At 32.8% G+C, this 18,650-nt stretch overlaps 2 protein-coding genes across 11 annotated transcripts; both read left to right on the top strand.

Moving 5' to 3' along the window:
• The first annotated feature begins 2,835 nt into the window (after positions 1–2,835).
• Positions 2,836–12,270, top strand: LOC105676540 (uncharacterized). Of its 3 annotated transcripts, XM_067351587.1 has the most exons (7): positions 2,836–2,986; positions 3,055–3,126; positions 3,668–3,749; positions 3,951–4,863; positions 5,012–7,523; positions 8,404–8,677; positions 9,657–9,729. In XM_067351587.1, exons 3-5 carry the CDS (start codon positions 3,711–3,713, stop codon positions 6,214–6,216), a joined length of 2,157 nt encoding a protein of 718 aa, XP_067207688.1. In that variant the 5' UTR covers positions 2,836–2,986; positions 3,055–3,126; positions 3,668–3,710; the 3' UTR covers positions 6,217–7,523; positions 8,404–8,677; positions 9,657–9,729. The 3 variants fall into 3 exon arrangements, with proteins under 3 accessions (XP_067207688.1, XP_012229951.1, XP_067207689.1); XM_012374528.2 differs by lacking the exons at positions 2,836–2,986; positions 3,055–3,126; positions 3,668–3,749; positions 3,951–4,863 and adding exons at positions 9,935–10,838; positions 10,920–12,270 and having other exon boundaries at positions 7,366–7,523; positions 9,657–9,728; XM_067351588.1 differs by lacking the exons at positions 2,836–2,986; positions 3,055–3,126; positions 3,668–3,749; positions 3,951–4,863 and adding exons at positions 9,935–10,838; positions 10,920–12,270 and having other exon boundaries at positions 7,366–7,523; positions 9,654–9,728.
• A 1,165-nt stretch (positions 12,271–13,435) lies between these two features.
• Positions 13,436–18,467, top strand: LOC105676242 (uncharacterized). 8 transcript variants are annotated; one of them, XM_067351596.1, is made up of 5 exons: positions 14,065–14,254; positions 14,802–14,966; positions 15,819–15,890; positions 16,107–17,010; positions 17,092–18,467. In XM_067351596.1, the coding sequence occupies exons 3-5, from the start codon at positions 15,849–15,851 to the stop codon at positions 18,273–18,275; spliced, it is 2,130 nt and encodes a 709-aa protein (XP_067207697.1). In that variant the 5' UTR covers positions 14,065–14,254; positions 14,802–14,966; positions 15,819–15,848; the 3' UTR covers positions 18,276–18,467. The 8 variants fall into 8 exon arrangements, with proteins under 8 accessions (XP_067207693.1, XP_067207694.1, XP_067207697.1 ...); XM_067351594.1 differs by having other exon boundaries at positions 14,065–14,274; XM_067351595.1 differs by having other exon boundaries at positions 14,065–14,274; positions 15,816–15,890.
• The last annotated feature ends 183 nt before the right edge of the window (positions 18,468–18,650 follow it).

The raw sequence follows: 18,650 nt of genomic DNA, 5'->3' as shown, positions 1-18,650 counted from the left end.
GGCGGTATTCATAGTCCGTTCTTATATTCAAAATCGTCTTAAGCACGGACTTATATTCGCTCTCTTCGTCACACATAGATTGTGTCTGACGAAGAGAGCGAATATAAGTTTATACTTAAGACGATCTTGAATATAAGAACGGACTATGAATACCGGCCTATGCCACAGATGTCTATACCAGAAAGAAGACTGTCTATACTAGTACTAGATCGCTAACTTCGTCAAAAGCATTAAGTAAAAAGAAACAGGAGAGAGCATATACTAGCCAGAACTAGATAAATCCGCGGACGGATGTACGTCATGGCAGCCATCTTGAGCGACCACTTTTTGAAAGTGAGAGGAAATGCTCGAGCATAGCGGCAAGCGGCATACCGTACGCCGTACGCATTAATATGCAGTGTATAGTCTTTTATGCAACAGTGTATGAAAATAAACGATCAAAATAGTATACTGTAGAGCTTGTGGCATAACAGCAGCAGCTCGAAATCATGGAATAACGTTTCATCGGTTAGTATTATCAACAATAATAAGATTTTTATTTTGGAGATTATAATCATGTATAGTATTGTGAAATTGTAGATTCACAATAATTACTAAATAATTTTCACTCACAAACAGGTTTCCGAAAAATCCGGATCAAAGAAATGCATGGATAAATTTTTGTAAGGACGAAGGATTTAATATAAATTTAGATTTTAGATTTTAACATTGCTCTTATGGAAATACTGCACGAGTGCAATCCCAATGAAAAACGCCATTAAAATTTGGTATTATTGTTGCATATTATAGTTATTTTCTTTTAATTGTACATTATTTCCTAATTAAACATAACAAGTCATTCAATATTGGCGCCCTTGAGCGGCCATCTTGAGCGACCACTTTATATAGTCACTTCCGTCCGCACTTTTAAGACCAAACGCTCCCTCCTGTTTCTTTTTATTCAATGGTCAAAAGAGCTGAGGTTGGCAAGATTTCCGGTTTTGGCCATGACACCTTACAACAAAATGGTGACAATGCGTGGGTTATGTGTATATCTGTATGTGATACCCGGCGTGGTGATACAAATTGATAAATATCACAGATGTCTATACTAGTACTAGATCGCTAACTTTAAGCTTTGACGTATGGAAAAACTGAGGGTGCGATTACATGGAGCGCGGTTCGCGGTACGCGGTACGGGGTAAAGGAACTAGTAACCAGAACCGTGCCGCCATGCCGCCTGTTTTTTTTCCCTCCTATTACATGGAACCAAAAACTGCGCGAAAAGCGGCACGGGCTAGTGACAAATTAACATTTATATGCATTTTTTTAAATGTATTGACTTATTTCTACGTTAATTTTATCGATACGCTTATTCTTTCAACGGATCTATTTTATAATTGCATTTAAATTAATGAATTTCATTAAAAAATGCATACAAATGTTAATTTGTCACTAGCCCGTGCCGCTTTTTCGCGCAGTTTTTGGCTCCATGTAATAGGAGGGAAAAAAAACAGGCGGCACGGCGGCACGGTTCTGGGGGTCGATTGTGTATCTTTGTCGACTTTCCTCGCCTCTCGTATTTTCATCTCACATGAAAAAATTGGCTATAAGCGTAGTGAAAATGCGATATCCCTAGGCTCACGAGAGTGAAAATCACAGATGTGAGATGTGAGTGCGAGCAATGGTCGAATGTTTGTATATCATATTGTATTATCATATATAACCAAGTACAATCGGCTGTGTTCCAATATTATTTTTATCATTATAATTCATTATAATTTGAAAATAATGAACGTTACTGAGAAACAAAAAGACTTAATGATCCGTTTCATGCAACAACACCCCGATTTTGGACGGATAATGTAAATACAAATAAGATATAAAATATAAATATGTCATATAAATTTATATCCATTGTGCGTTACGTTTGATATCTATATATACCAATTTTTTTTATTTCTCTAAAATATTTAATATTTATTTTGTTCGTAATATTTTTTTATATTGTCTAATTCTAAATCAAAAATAAAATATAATTTATTTGTATCTATATACCTGTACAATTTGAGAAATGTATTATCCGAGATATCAAATGGATCCTGTGTATAGCCGAGAGCACAAGCTTTTACATAAAGCATAACGCATAAGCATAAGGAAATTGATTGGTCTATATATAAGCATAAGCAAATGCATAAGGAAATGGACCAATCAATTTCCTTATGCTTATGCGTTATGCTTTATGCAAAAGTCTGTGCTCCGGCCATATCCCTCAATCTTCTCCTTATTATATTTAAATTTCTTTGCTGCCTTTTATTCCTATCTCTCTCATTTTCTTCTATCATCAGCAACATAACCAAATCCATTTTTTATACGCTGGCTCCGTGAGACTGCACAATACGATGCAAATTCGACACAATTTGACTGTGAATTCGACATCTAAATACTTGTCGAATAATCTCACGTGAAATAATTCGCATTTTCACTATAGTGAAATTTACACAATCAAGTGAATGTTCACTTTTGTTATTTTCACTAGGTTTTGAAATACACAATCGACCCCCTAGTTACTAGTTCCTTTACCGCGTACCGCGTACCGCGAACCGCGCTCCATGTAATCGCACCCTAAGTTGCAAATACTCCGTCGCCAGTCGCGAATGCTCCGTCTTACTAAAAATAACTAGAAATAGCGCTTTCCAATTAGTAGTTGCCATCCTTCGCGACCGGTGACGGGGCATTTGCAACTTATTGTAGAACCAACTTAAGACCGAAGCATAAACCGGCCATGATACGCAACAAAATGTGAATTAAACTCAGTCCTCAATGTATATTTTCATGCAAATAAAGCTTTATATAATTATGCAAATTTGCCTTAATATACCCTTGAAAAGACTTTTGACTTTATGTTGTTTTGCATGCAAAAAGTGCAACGTAGTGAATAACCAATGAGAAATGATAGAAGCTACTGAAAGTCAAAATTCAAACATCTTAACTGTTAATGGTTTTGGTAATCCTCATATTTTATATACCTCTGTATTTTATCATGTACCGCACTTAATCGTCAAATAAATGTAGAACGAGCTGTAACTTGGTATTTACTCGGAGACAGTGGGCAATATTCTGAAATATCTTGAAGAGCAAGAAAAGGTACTTTATATTTTTGCAATCAATGAGTTTTTCATTCCTATTAATTTTATAAATTGACCTGTTTCAGTAGATCGATAAGTTGCGCCAATAACTTTATCCTAATTACCGCTGCAATTAACTTAACAACTTGTTCGTCTTACGTCTCTTATAGACCTGATTATAACCAAAGAATGAATGAGTTATCAAGTCGTTTATTCTATTATTTGATACATTATTCTGAAATTTTTCATAAATTGGTACGACTTGATACCATAATGCTACTTAATCATTCACATACAAAACACTATACTTTAATAGTATCAAAATGTAATTTGTAAGGTTAAGACACCAAGGATGACTCAATCTTATTAAATAAGATGAACCATTTGTATTGCATAAACTTGTGACACGTTTAAGATATGCAAAAAATTTTAATAGCAACTTTTGTGTAATAATTAATCGATAAATAATCTTATGATTTAATCTTGATCACATTAATAAATGCTACTTTGATAAAGTAAAAGATAGAATTATAATAATAAATATAATTTTAATTTGACAGAGAAGTGGTCTATATTTTCTAAAGAATTGGATGCATAAACATAATGGCCACAACTGAAGTAATTGTCACAGATATTCTATGGGTAAGTTTTATTTTTAGGCACACAACATTGTACTAAAATTTTGATTTTCCTAATATTAATTATAATTTGCTTGTGTTTTTATCTGACAATCCAAAACTTGAAGTTAACAGAAGTTAGTACAAGTCTAATACTTCTTGATATTTTATCATAAATAATAGCAATGTAATATGTATTGTAATTAATAATATATTTTTTTTTCAGGAAGAAATGAAGAATATTGCTGTCGAAGTGCAACAACGCTTCTACGAATCTCTTCCTGATTGTACAGAATATAAATTCGATGAACATAAATATCTGAAACAGAATATTGGATATGCACTTTATGGATCACCAAAAATCAATGAGAATGAGAACGAAAGTGAGAATGAAAATGAGAGTGAGAATGAGAATGAGAACGAGAATGGGAATAAGAATGAGAATGCAAATGCAAGCATGACAGAAAGCAATAATTGCTATTACTTGGCAGAAAAATTGAGTAATGCGGATGCTGATATAACTGATACAGTGGATTACAATAAGGCAGCGAAGGATGTTATAGATGTAATATACAAACAAATATGTAAATGTTCAATAGAAACTGATAACTCTCAACCGATTTATTTTAGTATAATTTATAATATAATATTCCGTCCTAAAATGAAAGTAAGATCTCAAGAAAAAAAAGGAACAGGAATACAAGAAGAAATAAAAAAAGAAAGTAAAGATGAGAAGGAATTATTTATGGTATCTTCTATTCCAATTTTCAAGATTAGAAAGCAAAGATTTACTATACAGAAGAACAGTTTAATTAAACCTGAAGCGGATTATGAGACATGGTTTATCGATACCAGTGGCAGAGTGTATAAAAGCTGGACAGATTATACAGAGAAGAATACTCTGCCGAAGTGCACTATGGTCCTTCCGAAAGATGGTTTTTATGACGCGGATCCATCATATCCAGTTACCGAAGATTATTCGACAGTTTGGCTCGAAATCATGGATTCTCCTGCGTGCTCGTGGAAAGCTAAACTTTTTAGTGGAATGGATATCATTTCCAGTGCTGTTGGACTTGGTACAGCGAGTTTATGCGTTGCATCAATGTTCACCCCAATTGCACCAGTTGTCGCTGTGACAGGTAAATTTTATATATGATTTTTTAATACATGATTTATCACATATGTTAAATATTCATTACATATAAGTTATAATTGAGCCACTTTGTATCATATTTATATCATTTGAGTTTTAATATTTTACTTTAAATATATTTTGTCACATATCAGGTCTCGCTGCCACTGGTGCGACTGGTGTTTGGACAATTGGCCGATGCTCTCAACAACTGGCAGATCGCAACGAACACGAGGAGTCTATTCATCCTCGAAATAAAGAAGCATTTGCGTGTTGGCTCGGCATAGCCGGTTCAGCGGTTGGCTTAAGCGCAATTGGAGGATCAATAGCTATTTCCAGGGCTGCTGCAAACGGTATGACGGTGCCTACTTACGCGAAAGTGGCTTTTAATACAGTGCAAAGTAGTAACATCGTCTTGAACGGTATCGGCGTCGTATATCAGGGTTATTGTATAATAGACAAGGGTAGAGCGGGACAGGGAGTCGATCCCTGGGACGTATTGAATTTGATGACCCACGTCATGTTTTTCACCGGCTCTGTATTAAAGGTTCAATTCGCCGGCGATATTATCGAAAGTACGCAAGGCAAGGTTATTAACGATTACAAAGAATCTCTACGCAGCAAGAATCTTCGTAAAAAGTTCAATCGTACGCTGAAAAAGGCTGCGAAAAATAATACATGCAAAATATCCGAAAATACGGAAGTGATACGTTACATAAGGAATCGCCAACAGTTGTTGTCCGTTGACCAGTCTGTCGCTGGTGGCCAAGTGTTGGAGAAAACTACGCGTAATATTGTATGGTCAGTTGAACAGGGTAAATTAAGAGTCAACGGTATTATATTGTTAGATCCTATCGACTACGCTCGTCGCCTTATACAGTTGGGCATATTCGTTGAGACTAATCAAAGCAATTCGTCTAGTCCGCAGAATTGTATTCAAAGTTCCACGGTTGACCAAATGATAAAAATGCTTTGTGATTTATTATCTAAACTTTATTTGAGTAACAATTGTCCCAGAAAAATGCCAACAGTGCCTGACTTTGAACCACTAATCAGAGAGATGAACTTGATGAATGTGAATGAAGATTGTTTGAAAATGTTATTTAAAATTGCTGAAAGGCTAATAAGACGTTCGAAAGACATGGAAGATTTTCTACTTACAGCCTTCACTTTTGTTTGGCAGTATTGTAAAGCGAACTTGAAGCAATGGGGCATAAACTCGTCTTATCGCATGCAAAGCGATTCTGGTTCTCACATCTTGCAAAAGATTATTATTGCGATTACGGAAGCAATCGACATGGTGCTGAATAACTTGTTTGATGCTTTTTCAATATATTTAAATGCTAAATTACGTCAATGAATACTAAAGAAAATTTAGAAATGGCACTAAAAAGAAATCTAGAACGCACAACAACTTACACAGCCGAGATTTTTGTAGAAATATTGTATACCTGCTTTGATAGATTTCTTATGAAATTTAATGAAATTTAAGCTTTGAAGTAGAGAATGTAGAGAGATGTTAAGAAATTCTCAGACATACAGGCGTGTTTGAATACATATCGCTTTTTAAACTAATATATTTTTATAAATCTAAGTTAATTATTTTAAAGTGATATTGAATATCTAATTATGCTAATTAAAATAAAATTTATATTATATTTTTTATACATCTGTTTCTGCAACTTTTTTGCATTAGTATCTTTAACTTTGTTTATTATAAATGAATTCATATTTCGTATATCTATTTATAAATCAAATTTTTGCGAAAAGAAGGCTCTTCGGTTAGGTAGTTTCAGACCTTTGAAAATCTCATGTATTGTATCATGTATGTTGTGCCTTACATTGTAATCTTATATACATTGTATACGTAGATTATATATATTATAAAAAATTATATAATTATATTAAAAAAGTTGTTATATAAAAAAAAAAAAAAATAAAATAATCGTTACTAGCGTTTTTCATGTTTTTCTTTAACAAAAATATTGTTTGATTTTCTTAAAGTAAAACATCTTTTTTGAAAAAAATAATTAAAATAACATTTTTGTAGATAAATTGTTTTAAGGCTAGAAAATATTAAGTATAAGTTGAATGTAAAATTAAGAAAAATCGAACGAAAGAATTTTGTTAAGTATTACATATGTTTTTATTTTTCAAGAATTAAAAGAATTTAATTTTATTAGGAAAATTAGAAGAAATAAAAAATAAACACTGCAATCTTAAAATATTTTTTTATTTCTAATATTTAGACAATAGTTATATTTTCTTTTTCTATACTGTTGCTTTACTTATTGCTTTTGACATATTAAATGCCAATCCCACTCTTTTTATCTTGTGGATAAATTTTCCTACTGATTTCTACATTTGTATTGTAGTTCAAAATAATAATTTATTAGTTCTATATGCTTTAGATAATGAAGAAAAAAAACTTGGAAAATACCAATCAATTTTCAGCCAACACTGAAAAGTTTGAAAGCGGGAATTCTAAATTTGCACGCGGGATTTCCTTATCAGAGAAGCGGGGATTCACCGTTAGTTTTTCGTCTGTTTTACCGCGACACAGTTAGTGTTTAACGAGAGCTACAACACGATTAACTAATTGTCGACGTTCATCGCTTGAATATACATCGCAATAACTGTGCTCGGGATACATCAAATTAAAGAAAGGTACCACATATACATTATTTTGTAATCGACAAATTCTACGTTTTTATTTATGGTTTTGTTAAATTTATGATTGCGTTAAATTGCATTAATAATTTTATACATTTATGAGTAACAATCAAATAAAAAAATGTTAGTGCAACCGAGCTTTAACTCGTTGCGTTGGAATCTAATTTTTGCAATTAGAAAAATTGGAAGAAATAAAAATAAACAGCAATCTTCAAATATTATTTATTTTTTATATGTAGATAATTATGTTCTCTTTCTCTCTCTCTCTCTCTCTCTCTCTCTCTCTCTCTCTCTCTCTCTATATATATATATATACACAGGGTGTCCCACCAAGAACTAACTTCTGATTCGTGCGTTAGAAATTGACGTATGTCAATTGAAGTTGTAACGCTGTTAATTATTAATTAATTATTGAAGTTTGCCATATCGCAGGACCGTAAGTGAAAAGATAGACGTCGCCCGCGATATTTCAAGCCGATAAAACTCGTATAATATGTAAAATATTTATATTAAATCATACAGCGCTACAATTCTTTTTACATCAAAATATCCACATTATTATAAAAAAGTTATGCATACCTCTCCGTTCGTTAACACGAATAGCTTTTGTAAGCAACTATTGTGTTTACAATAGAGTTCAGTTTGAACCATTTAATTTGATATATATTTGTTATGGTCTATCTCTTTTAATTTAAAAGATAAAAAGGAGTGTCCACTTTTGGTAGGACATCCTGTATACTGTTGCTTTACTTATTTCTTTTGACTTGTGTATTAAATGCTAAGTTCTACTTCTTTTATTTTATAGATAAATTTTACTACTGATTTCTACATTTGTATTGTATTACAAAACAATAATTAATTCCATATATTTTAGATAATGAAGAAAAACCTTGGAGACTATCAGTCAATTTGGAGTCGACACTGACAAGTTTGAAAGCGGGAATTTTATATTCACGCGCGGAATTTCCAGAGAGTTCTCTCAGAGATCCGGGGATTCACTGTTTCTGTCTTTTATCTTTATTTGATAACTGCGAAAGAGACACACCTAGTATATAACGAGCGATACAGCACAACTGATTGTTAGTCGACGTTCAGCACTTTAATATAATACATCACAAAAACTGTGCTTGAGATACATCAGATTAAAGGTACTACATATAAATTATTTTGTAATTAACAAGTTCTACGTTTTCATTTATCGTTTTGTTAACTTAATTCTTGCGCTCAGTTGCATTGATAACTTCACACATTTGTGAGTTTTAATCAAATTAAAAAAAAATGTTTGTGCAACCGAGCTTTAATTCGTTGCGTTGGAATCTCTCTGACCTTATTGCTAAAATTTATAGCTAAAATCGTCAAGCATGCCTCAAATACGTGAACAGACGTTACGTGATAACTCGGATAATCAACAGGATATATATAGCATGCGTAATAAGTTTGCTTTGTGATTACGTCACGCCATTGCTAATTTCTTAAACTTCTTTGTAAAATAGATGCAAATATAACTATTTATAATGATAGTAATGTATATTCATCGTGTTGGGGGAACAGTATAGTTATTGATAAATCTCATAGCGATGACAATAATAATATTGATAATAACAATAATAATTTAAACGTTTTATATCAGAAAAAAGTATTGCCAGAAAAATATCAAAAAGAAATATTGTTACTTATTATTAAAGAAGATTTATTATCTAAATAGAATGATAAAATTGTTTCATTATCAATCATTAAGAAAATAATTTCATCTCTATAATTAGACAGCATACATATATGATATCCAGGGCTGGACAAAATACATCATTAAGTATTTAAAATACAAAATATAAAATACTATCAATCTTTTATCAAATACAAAGTATAAAATACTATCAATCTTCTATCAAATACAAAATATAAAATACTATCAATCTTTTATCAAAATACTAAGATTGACAGTATTTTGTATTTTGTATTTCAAATACTTTTTGCCCAGCCCTGGTGATATCATGCAACAGGTGTCACGATATTTCAAAAGCAAAATGATAATCGAATAAGTTTATAATTTAATTTTATATTAATAAATGTTAATTTAAAAAAAATTGATATATGTATTGATTATAAATGTAATTTTTTTGTTAGCAGATTTGTATTTTCTACAAGATTTACACAAACATGGCTGCAAAGAAAGAAGAAACCAATATGGACCAACTTTTTGTAAGTTTTATTTTAATGTATGCGATATATTGAAAAACTTATCTTGAACTGATCTGTCCAACTTTGATTAAGTTTATTCACAATTTGCTTGCATTTATCTTTCCAACACAATCCGAAACTTGAAATTAAATACCGGAGGCATTATTTTTATAGAAATAATTGGTGTTATGTATATTATGTATTAATAGTATATATTTGTATTTTAGGAAGAAATGAAGAGCATTGCTGTTGAACAGCAACAATGCTTCTATGAACTTCTGCCTGAGTGGACAAAATATAAAAAATCTGATATTTATCCAAGAAAGGACGAACATAAATACCTGAAACAAAATATTGGATATGCATTGTTTGGACCACCAACGAAAAATGAAGAGGAAATGAAAAAAGAAGAAAATAGTACAGTAGCTTGCTATGGCAAAACAAAAGATCCAAATAATACAGAAGCAGATATAACTGATGCAGTGGGTTATAATAAAAAAGCCAAAAAAGCTATAAAAAAGATATATGATAAGATATGTGAGTGTTTCAATGTGGAAGATGATCCATTTCAACCAATTTTATTTGGTGTCATTTATAATGTAATAGTTTATTCTAATAGCAATGTAAGTAAAGGAAAAAATAAAGAAAAGGAAAAAAAAGAAGTAAAAGAGGCAACAAAAAAAGAAACTAAAGCAGAAGTAAAAAAAGAAGTAGAAGAAGAAGAGGTATCGGTAGTACCTGTTCCTATTTTTAAGATTTTTAAAAGTAAGAAAAGCATCCAAGAGACAGTTGATAAGGCGAAGAAGCCTATATTAACCAAGATTGAAGATTATGAAACACTATATATTGACTCCAATGCCAGAGTCTATGAAGGTTGGTCGGACTATGTAGAAAATAATACTCTACAAGAATGTACTATGGTGCTTCCAAAAGATGGTTTTTACCAACCAAACCCAGACTATCCTATTGAGGAGGATTATTCGACAGTTTGGATCGAAATCATGGATTCTCCTGCATGTACAACGAGCAAGAAAGTTTTGACGAATGTGGATCGTGTCTCCACTGTAGTTGGAATTGGCGCACTTGGCTTGAGTATCGCAGGGCTTTTCACACCTCTTGCGCCTGTTGCAAGTAAGTTGTTTCTCAATATATAATTTATGAGTTTATGAAATGTCGTCTTGCATTTTAAACACATTTTATTATGTATTTTAGGTATTTCTCTCGCTGGTGCTGCTACTGCGAGTGGTGCTTGGTCAATTTTCCGGAACACCCAAGAATTAGTGGATCGCTATAACCACAAGGAATCTATTTATATTCTGGACAAAGAAGCATTCCCATGTTGGCTCGGTTTAACTGGTTCAGTGGCTGGTTTAGGAGCGGTTGGAGGAACGGTGGTTCTATCCAGAGTTGCTGCAAACGGCGCGACGATACCTTCCGCTGCGAAAGTAGTATTTAATACCGTGCAAGGCAGTAATATCTTCTTGAATGGTGTCGGTGTTGTATATATGAGTTACAGTATGTACGATAAGTACAAGGAAGAGCAGACTTTCAGTTACTTAGATGCGTTAAATTTGGCGACGCACATCATGTTCTTCGCCAGCTCCGTGGTGAACGTTAAATTTGCCAATGACATTATCAGGGATAGCCAGGGTAGAGTTATCGATGACTACAAGAAAACTCGACGCAGTAGGAATCTTCGTAAGAAATTCAATCGTGCCGCGCGAAGGGCTGCCGAGAACAATACGTCTAAGATAGCCGAAAATGCGGAAGTGATACACTTTATACAAAATCGTCAAGACTTCTTGTCTTTCGACCAGGCTCGTGGTAGTCAGATGTTCGATAAGACTTCATCGCATAATACCGTATGGTCATTCGACGGAGGTAAAATAATGATTGGTAATATCGAATTGTTAAATCCTATAGATTTTGCTTTGCTTCTTATTTCAAGTATACGTTCAGAATCCGATCAGAGTGATCCGTCCGATGACTCTCAAGATGATTCTAATAACTTTAAGCTACTGAAACAATCGCTTCACGATTTATTAAAAGACTTCTGTCCCGACGACACGCCGGAATTATCTGACTTTGACCGAATACTTGAGGACCTAAGTTCTATGAACATAAGTGAAGATTGCCTCACAATGTTGTTTAATATAGCTACAACGCTAATGAAACATGACAAAGATCATTTCTTGATATGCTTCACTTTTGTTTGGAAATACTGTAAAGCAAACTTGAAACAGTGGGGGATAAAGACACGTCGTCGCATGCAAAGCGAATCTGGCTCTTACATTATGCAAAAGATTATTAATGTTGTTTCTGAAGCAACAGGTATGATATTCGATCAATTAGCTACTGCTGCTTTTATGTATGCGGAAGCTAATTTAAAAAAGACAATATAGAAATAAGGCGCATAATAATTCATATATTCGTATTTCTAGCATTAAGATGAGATTTTTGCAAAAAATTTATATTTTGATACGCATCACTGATTAATAATATCTTACTTTATATTTTTTCAGTTATTGTTATAAATAATAATAAATAAATGATGTACAACATATGAGTATCTTTTATTCTAACGTATCTGACTTTATAGTATGTTTCCCAGCAAAGGACACAAGTTGACACAAATCGACACAAGTATCACTCTGTCTTTGTGCGATATTCAATGAGCAACAGAGAGAATAATACTTTTGTGTCGCTTGTGTCTCTTGGTGGAAAACTACCAAAATTCGTATTTTATAAAAAACAAATATAAAAAAAATAAAAATTATATTCTTTTTTATAAAAAATAAATAAGCAAAAGTATAAAGAATTGGGAAAAGGAAAATACAAGAAATGATATTGAATCCTAAAAAGAGCAAACCTTTATGAAAGAAGTATAGAATACTATAGTAGTTTTCCAATATATGTATATATACACACACACAGGGTGTCCCATCAAGAGCTAACTTCTGATTCGTGCGTTAGAAATTGACATATGTCAATTGAAGTTGTAACGCTGTTAATTATTAATTAATTATTGAAGTTTGCCATATCGCAGGGCCGAAAGTGAAAAGATAGACGTCGCCCGCGATATTTCAAGCCGATAAAACTCGTATAATATATAAAATATTTATATTAAATCATACATCGTTGTATTCTTTTCAAACAGCGCTACAATTTTTTTTACATCAAAATATCTACATTATTATAAAAAAATTATGCATACCTCTCCGTTCGTTAACACGAATAGCTTTTGTAAGCAACTATTGTGCTAACAATAGAGTTCAGTTTGAACCATTTAATTTGATACATATTTGTTATGGTTTATTTCTTTTAATTTAAAAGATAAAAGGTGGTGGCCACTTTTGGTGGGACATCCTGTATACTATTGCTTTACTTATTTCTTTTGCTTTACTGATTTCTTTTGTGTATTAAATGTCAAGTTCTACTTCTTCTTTTATTTTGCAGATAAATTTTACTACTGATTTCTACATTTGTATTGTATTACAAAACAATAATTAATTCCATATATTTTAGATTCTTAAATATATGGAAAAAATTATTGTTTTGTAATACAATACAAATGTAGAAATCAGTAGTAAAATTTATATTCCGAGCACTGTTTTAGATAATGAAGAAAAACCTTGGAGACTATCAGTCAATTTGGAGTCGACACTGACAAGTTCGAAAGCGGGAATTCTATATTCGCGCGGAATTTCCAGAGAGTTCACTCAGAGATCCGGGAATTCACTGTTTCTGTCTTTTATTTTTATTTGATAACTGCGAAAGAGACACACGTAGTATATAACGAGTGATACAGCATAACTGACTGTTAGTCGACGTTCATCACTTTAATATAATACATCACAAAATCTGTGCTTGAGATACATCAGATTAAAGGTACTATATATAAATTATTTTGTAATTAACAAGTTCTACGTTTTCATTTGTCGTTTTGTTAACTTAATTCTTGCGCTCAGTTGCATTGATAACTTCACACATTTGTGAGTTCTAATCAAATAAAAAAAAAGAATGTTTGTGCAACCGAGCTTTAATTCGTTGCGTTGGAATCTTTCTGACCTTATTGCTAAAATTTATAGCTAAAATCGTCAAGCATGCCTCAAATACGTGAACAGACGTTACGTAATAACTCGGATAATCAACAGGATATACAGGGTGTCCCAAAAATTTTGACACAGCGGCCGTATGCCAGTAGAGCAGACCAAACTGAACCGAAAAGTCCTCTACCATTTTACAATTTTCACAAGGGTTAAAAAGATATTAATTATTGAAGATTACCGAATGCGAACGCACGACTGAATTACGACCGCCTACAGACTACGGTCGCTTGGCGCGCGGCGTGCGGTAAGCGGCGAGCGGGGAGCGGCGAGCGGCGCGTCTCGCCGCTTGTCGCTCACCGCTTACCGCACGCCGCGCAGTGTTCCGATTAGAGACCGGTTGCTTAGCGTATATGTGGCTTTGCGCTTGCGCGGCGATGGAAATGCAGTGCCGACACACGTCGTGTGCAGGACTTTACGCGGGACTTTTGACAGAATAAGGTTAGGAAAATAGAAATAAGGTAAGGCTTTTTTATTTATTATAATTAAAATTTATAAAATAATTAAATTATATATATACAGGGTGATTCAAAATAACCTGATGTCCTTGCAATGCCATATTCTTGAGCGAATTCTGAGGCGATTTTTCCTTTTACAAAATTTTGTCCGAAGCTTAGTTTTCGAGTTATAATTGAAAATAATTTGCTACTTACGAGTCCGATACAACGGACAGGCAGGGACGGTGCAATGCGTCATGAGACGACAGTAAACACTTGACAGTCTCATTATACATTGCGCGTCCCTGCCTGCCCATTGTATCGAACTCGTAAGTTGCTACCTATTTTCAATTATAACTCGAAAACTAAGCTTCGGACAAAATTTTGTAAAAGGAAAAATCGTCTCAGAATTCGCTCAAGAATATGGCATTGCAAGGACATCAGATTATTTTGAATCACCCTGTATAATGTATTTTTGTACATATATATATATATGCATATATATTTTATTTTTTAATACATTAAAAAAATTTTTATTACTTTAAATGAAGCTGGGTAACACGCGGGGTGCCTTTTTTTATATGTACGAGACACTTTACTGACGCCGTATGGCCGCACATGCGCAAACAAACTGGTCCCTAATCGGAACACTGACGCCGCGCGCCAAGCGACCGTAGTCTGTAGGCGGTCGTATCTTAGTCGTGCGTTCGCATTCGGTAATCTTTAATAATTAATATCTCTTTAACCCTTGTGAAAATTGTAAAATGGTAGAGGACTTTTCGGTTCAGTTTGGTCTGCTCTACCGGCATACGGCCGCTGTGTCAAAATTTTTGGGACACCCTGTATATAGCATGCGTAATAAGTTTGCTTTGTGATTATGCCACGCCTTTGCTAATTTCTTAAACTTCTTTGTAAAATAGAATAGAATTCTTTGCAAATATAATTATTTATGATAGTAATGTATATTCATCGTGTTGGAGGAACAGAGAGTATAGTTATTGATAAATCTCATAGCGATGGCAATAATAATAGTGATACTAACAATAATAATTTAAACGTTTTATATCAGAAAAAAGTATTGCCAGAAAAATATCAAAAAGAAATATTGTTATTTATTATTAAAGAAGATTTATTATATCTAAATAGAATTGATAAAATTGTTTCATTATCAATCATTAAGAAAATGATTTCATCTCTATAATTAGACAGGATACATATATGATATCCAGGGCTGGACAAAATACATCATTAAGTATTTAAAATACAAAATATAAAATACTATCAATCTTTTATCAAATACAAAGTAAAAATACTATCAATCTTCTATCAAATACAAAATATAAAATACTATCAATCTTTTATCAAAATACTAAGATTGACAGTATTTTGTATTTTGTATTTCAAATACTTTTTGCCCACCCTTGGTGATATCATGCAACAGGTGTCACGATATTTCAAAAGCAAAATGATAATCGAATAAGTTTATAATTTAATTTTATATTAATAAATGCTAATTTAAAAAAAATTGATATATGTATTAATTATAAACGTAATTTTTTTGTTAGCAGATTTGTATTTTCTACAAGATTTACACAAACATGGCTGCAAAGAAAGAAGAAACCAATATGGACCAACTTTTCGTAAGTTTTATTTTAATGTATGCGATATATTGAAAAACTTATTTTGAACTGATCTGTCCAACTCTGATTAAGTTTATTCACAATTTGCTTGCATTTATCTTTCCAACACAATCCGAAATTGAACACAACTTGAAATTAAATACTGGAGGCATTATTTTTATATAAATAATTGATGTTATGTATATTATATACTAATAGTATATATTTGTATTTTAGGAAGAAATGAAGAGCATTGCTGTTGAACAGCAACAATGCTTCTATGAACTTCTGCCTGACTGTACAATATATGAAAAATCTGATATTAATCCAAGAAAGGACGAACATAAATACCTGAAACAGAATATTGGATATGCATTGTTTGGACCACCAACGAAAAATGAGGAGGAAATGAAAAAAGAAGAAAATAGTATAGTAGCTTGCTATGGCAAAACAAAAGATCCAAATAATACAGAAGCAGATATAACTGATGCAGTGGGTTATGATGAAAAAGCCGAAAACGCTATAAGAAAGATATATGAGAAGATATGTGAGTGTTTAAATATAACAGATGATTCGTTTGAACCAATTTATTTTGGTGTCATTTATAATGTAATAGTTTATTTTAATAGCAATGTAAGTAAAGGAAAAAATAAAGAAAAGGAAAAAAAAGAAGTAAAAGAGGAAACAAAAAAAGAAACTGAAGCAGAAGTAAAAAAAGAAGTAAAAGAAGAAGAGGTATCGGTAGTACCTGTTCCTATTTTTAAGATTTTTAAAAGTAAGAAAAGCACCCAAGAGACAGTTGATAAGGCGAAGAAGCCTATATTAACCAAGAGTGAAGATTGTGAAACACTATATATTGACTCCAATGCCAGAGTCTATGAAAGTTGGTCGGACTATGTAGAAAATAATACTCTACAAGAATGTACTATGGTGCTTCCAAAAGATGGTTTTTACCAACCAAACCCAGACTATCCTATTGAGGAGGATTATTCGACAGTTTGGATCGAAATCATGGATTCTCCTGCATGTACAACGAGCAAGAAAGTTTTGACGAGTGTAGATCTTGTCTCCACTGCAGTTGGAATTGGCGCACTTGGCTTGAGTATCGCAGGGCTTTTCACACCTCTTGCGCCTGTTGCAAGTAAGTTGTTTCTCAATATATAATTTATGAGTTTATGAAATGTTATCTTGCATTTTAAACACATTTTATTATGTATTCTAGGTATTTCTCTTGCTGGTGCTGCTACTGCGAGTGGTGCTTGGTCAATTTTTCGGAACACCCAAGAATTAGTGGATCGCTATAACCACAAGGAATCTATTTATATTCTGGACAAAGAAGCATTCCCATGTTGGCTCGGTTTAACTGGTTCAGTGACTGGTTTAGGAGCGGTTGGAGGAACGGTGGTTCTATCCAAAGCTGCTGCAAACGGCGCTACGATACCTTCCGCTGCGAAAGTAGTATTTAATACCGTGCAAGGCAGTAATATCTTCTTGAATGGTGTCGGTGTTGTATATATGAGTTACAGTATGTACGAGAAGTACATGGAAGAGCAGACTTTCAGTTACTTAGATGCGTTAAATTTGGCGACGCACATCATGTTCTTCGCCAGCTCCGTGGTGAACGTTAAATTTGCTAATGACATTATTAGGGATAGCCAGGGTAGAGTCATCGATGACTACAAGAAAACTCGACGCAGTAAGAATCTTCGTAAGAAATTCAATCGTGCCGCGCGAAGGGCTGCCGAGAACAATACGTCTAAGATAGCCGAAAATGCGGAAGTGATACACTTTATACGAAATCGTCAAGACTTCTTGTCTTTCGACCAGGCTCGTGGTAGTCAGATGTTCGATAAGACTTCGCATAATACCGTATGGTCATTCGACGGAGGTAAAATAATGATTGGTAATATCGAATTGTTAAATCCTATAGATTTTGCTTTGCTTCTTATTTCAAGTATACGTTCAGAATCCGATCAGAGTGATCCGTCCGATGACTCTCAAGATGATTCTAATAACTTTAAGCTACTGAAACAATCGCTTCACGATTTATTAAAAGACTTCTATCCCGACGACACGCCGGAATTATCTGACTTTGACCGAATACTTGAGGACCTAAGTTCTATGAACATAAGTGAAGATTGCCTCACAATGTTGTTTAATATAGCTACAACGCTAATGAAACATGACAAAGATCATTTCTTGATATGCTTCACTTTTGTTTGGAAATACTGTAAAGCAAACTTGAAACAGTGGGGGATAAAGACACGTCGTCGCATGCAAAGCGAATCTGGCTCTTACATTATGCAAAAGATTATTAATGTTGTTTCTGAAGCAACAGGTATGATATTCGATCAATTAGCTACTGCTGCTTTTATGTATGCGGAAGCTAATTTATACATACATTGAATGTAAATCGTAATGTAAAAAAAGACAATATAGAAATAAGGCGCATAATAATTCGTATATTCGTATTTCTAGCATTAAGACGAGATTATTGCAAAAAAATTTATATTTTGATACGCATCACTGATTAATAATATTTTACTTTATATTTTTTTTATTGTTATAAATAATAATAAATAAATGATGTACAACATATGAGTATCTTTTATTCTAACGTATCTGTCTTTATAGTATTTTATACTTCTTTTGTAAAGTTTTGCTCTTTATAGGATACATTATCATTTCTTGTATTTTCTTTTTCCTAATTTTTTATACTTTTGCTTATTTATTTATTTTTTATAAAAAAGAATATAATTTTTATTTTTTCTTATGTTTGTT

This window comes from Linepithema humile, chromosome 3 (assembly GCF_040581485.1).
Source record: "Linepithema humile isolate Giens D197 chromosome 3, Lhum_UNIL_v1.0, whole genome shotgun sequence".
Lineage (NCBI taxonomy): Eukaryota > Metazoa > Arthropoda > Insecta > Hymenoptera > Formicidae > Linepithema > Linepithema humile.
The sequence above is the reverse complement of the archived record's forward strand: the minus strand, read 5'-3'. Positions and strand labels throughout refer to the sequence as shown.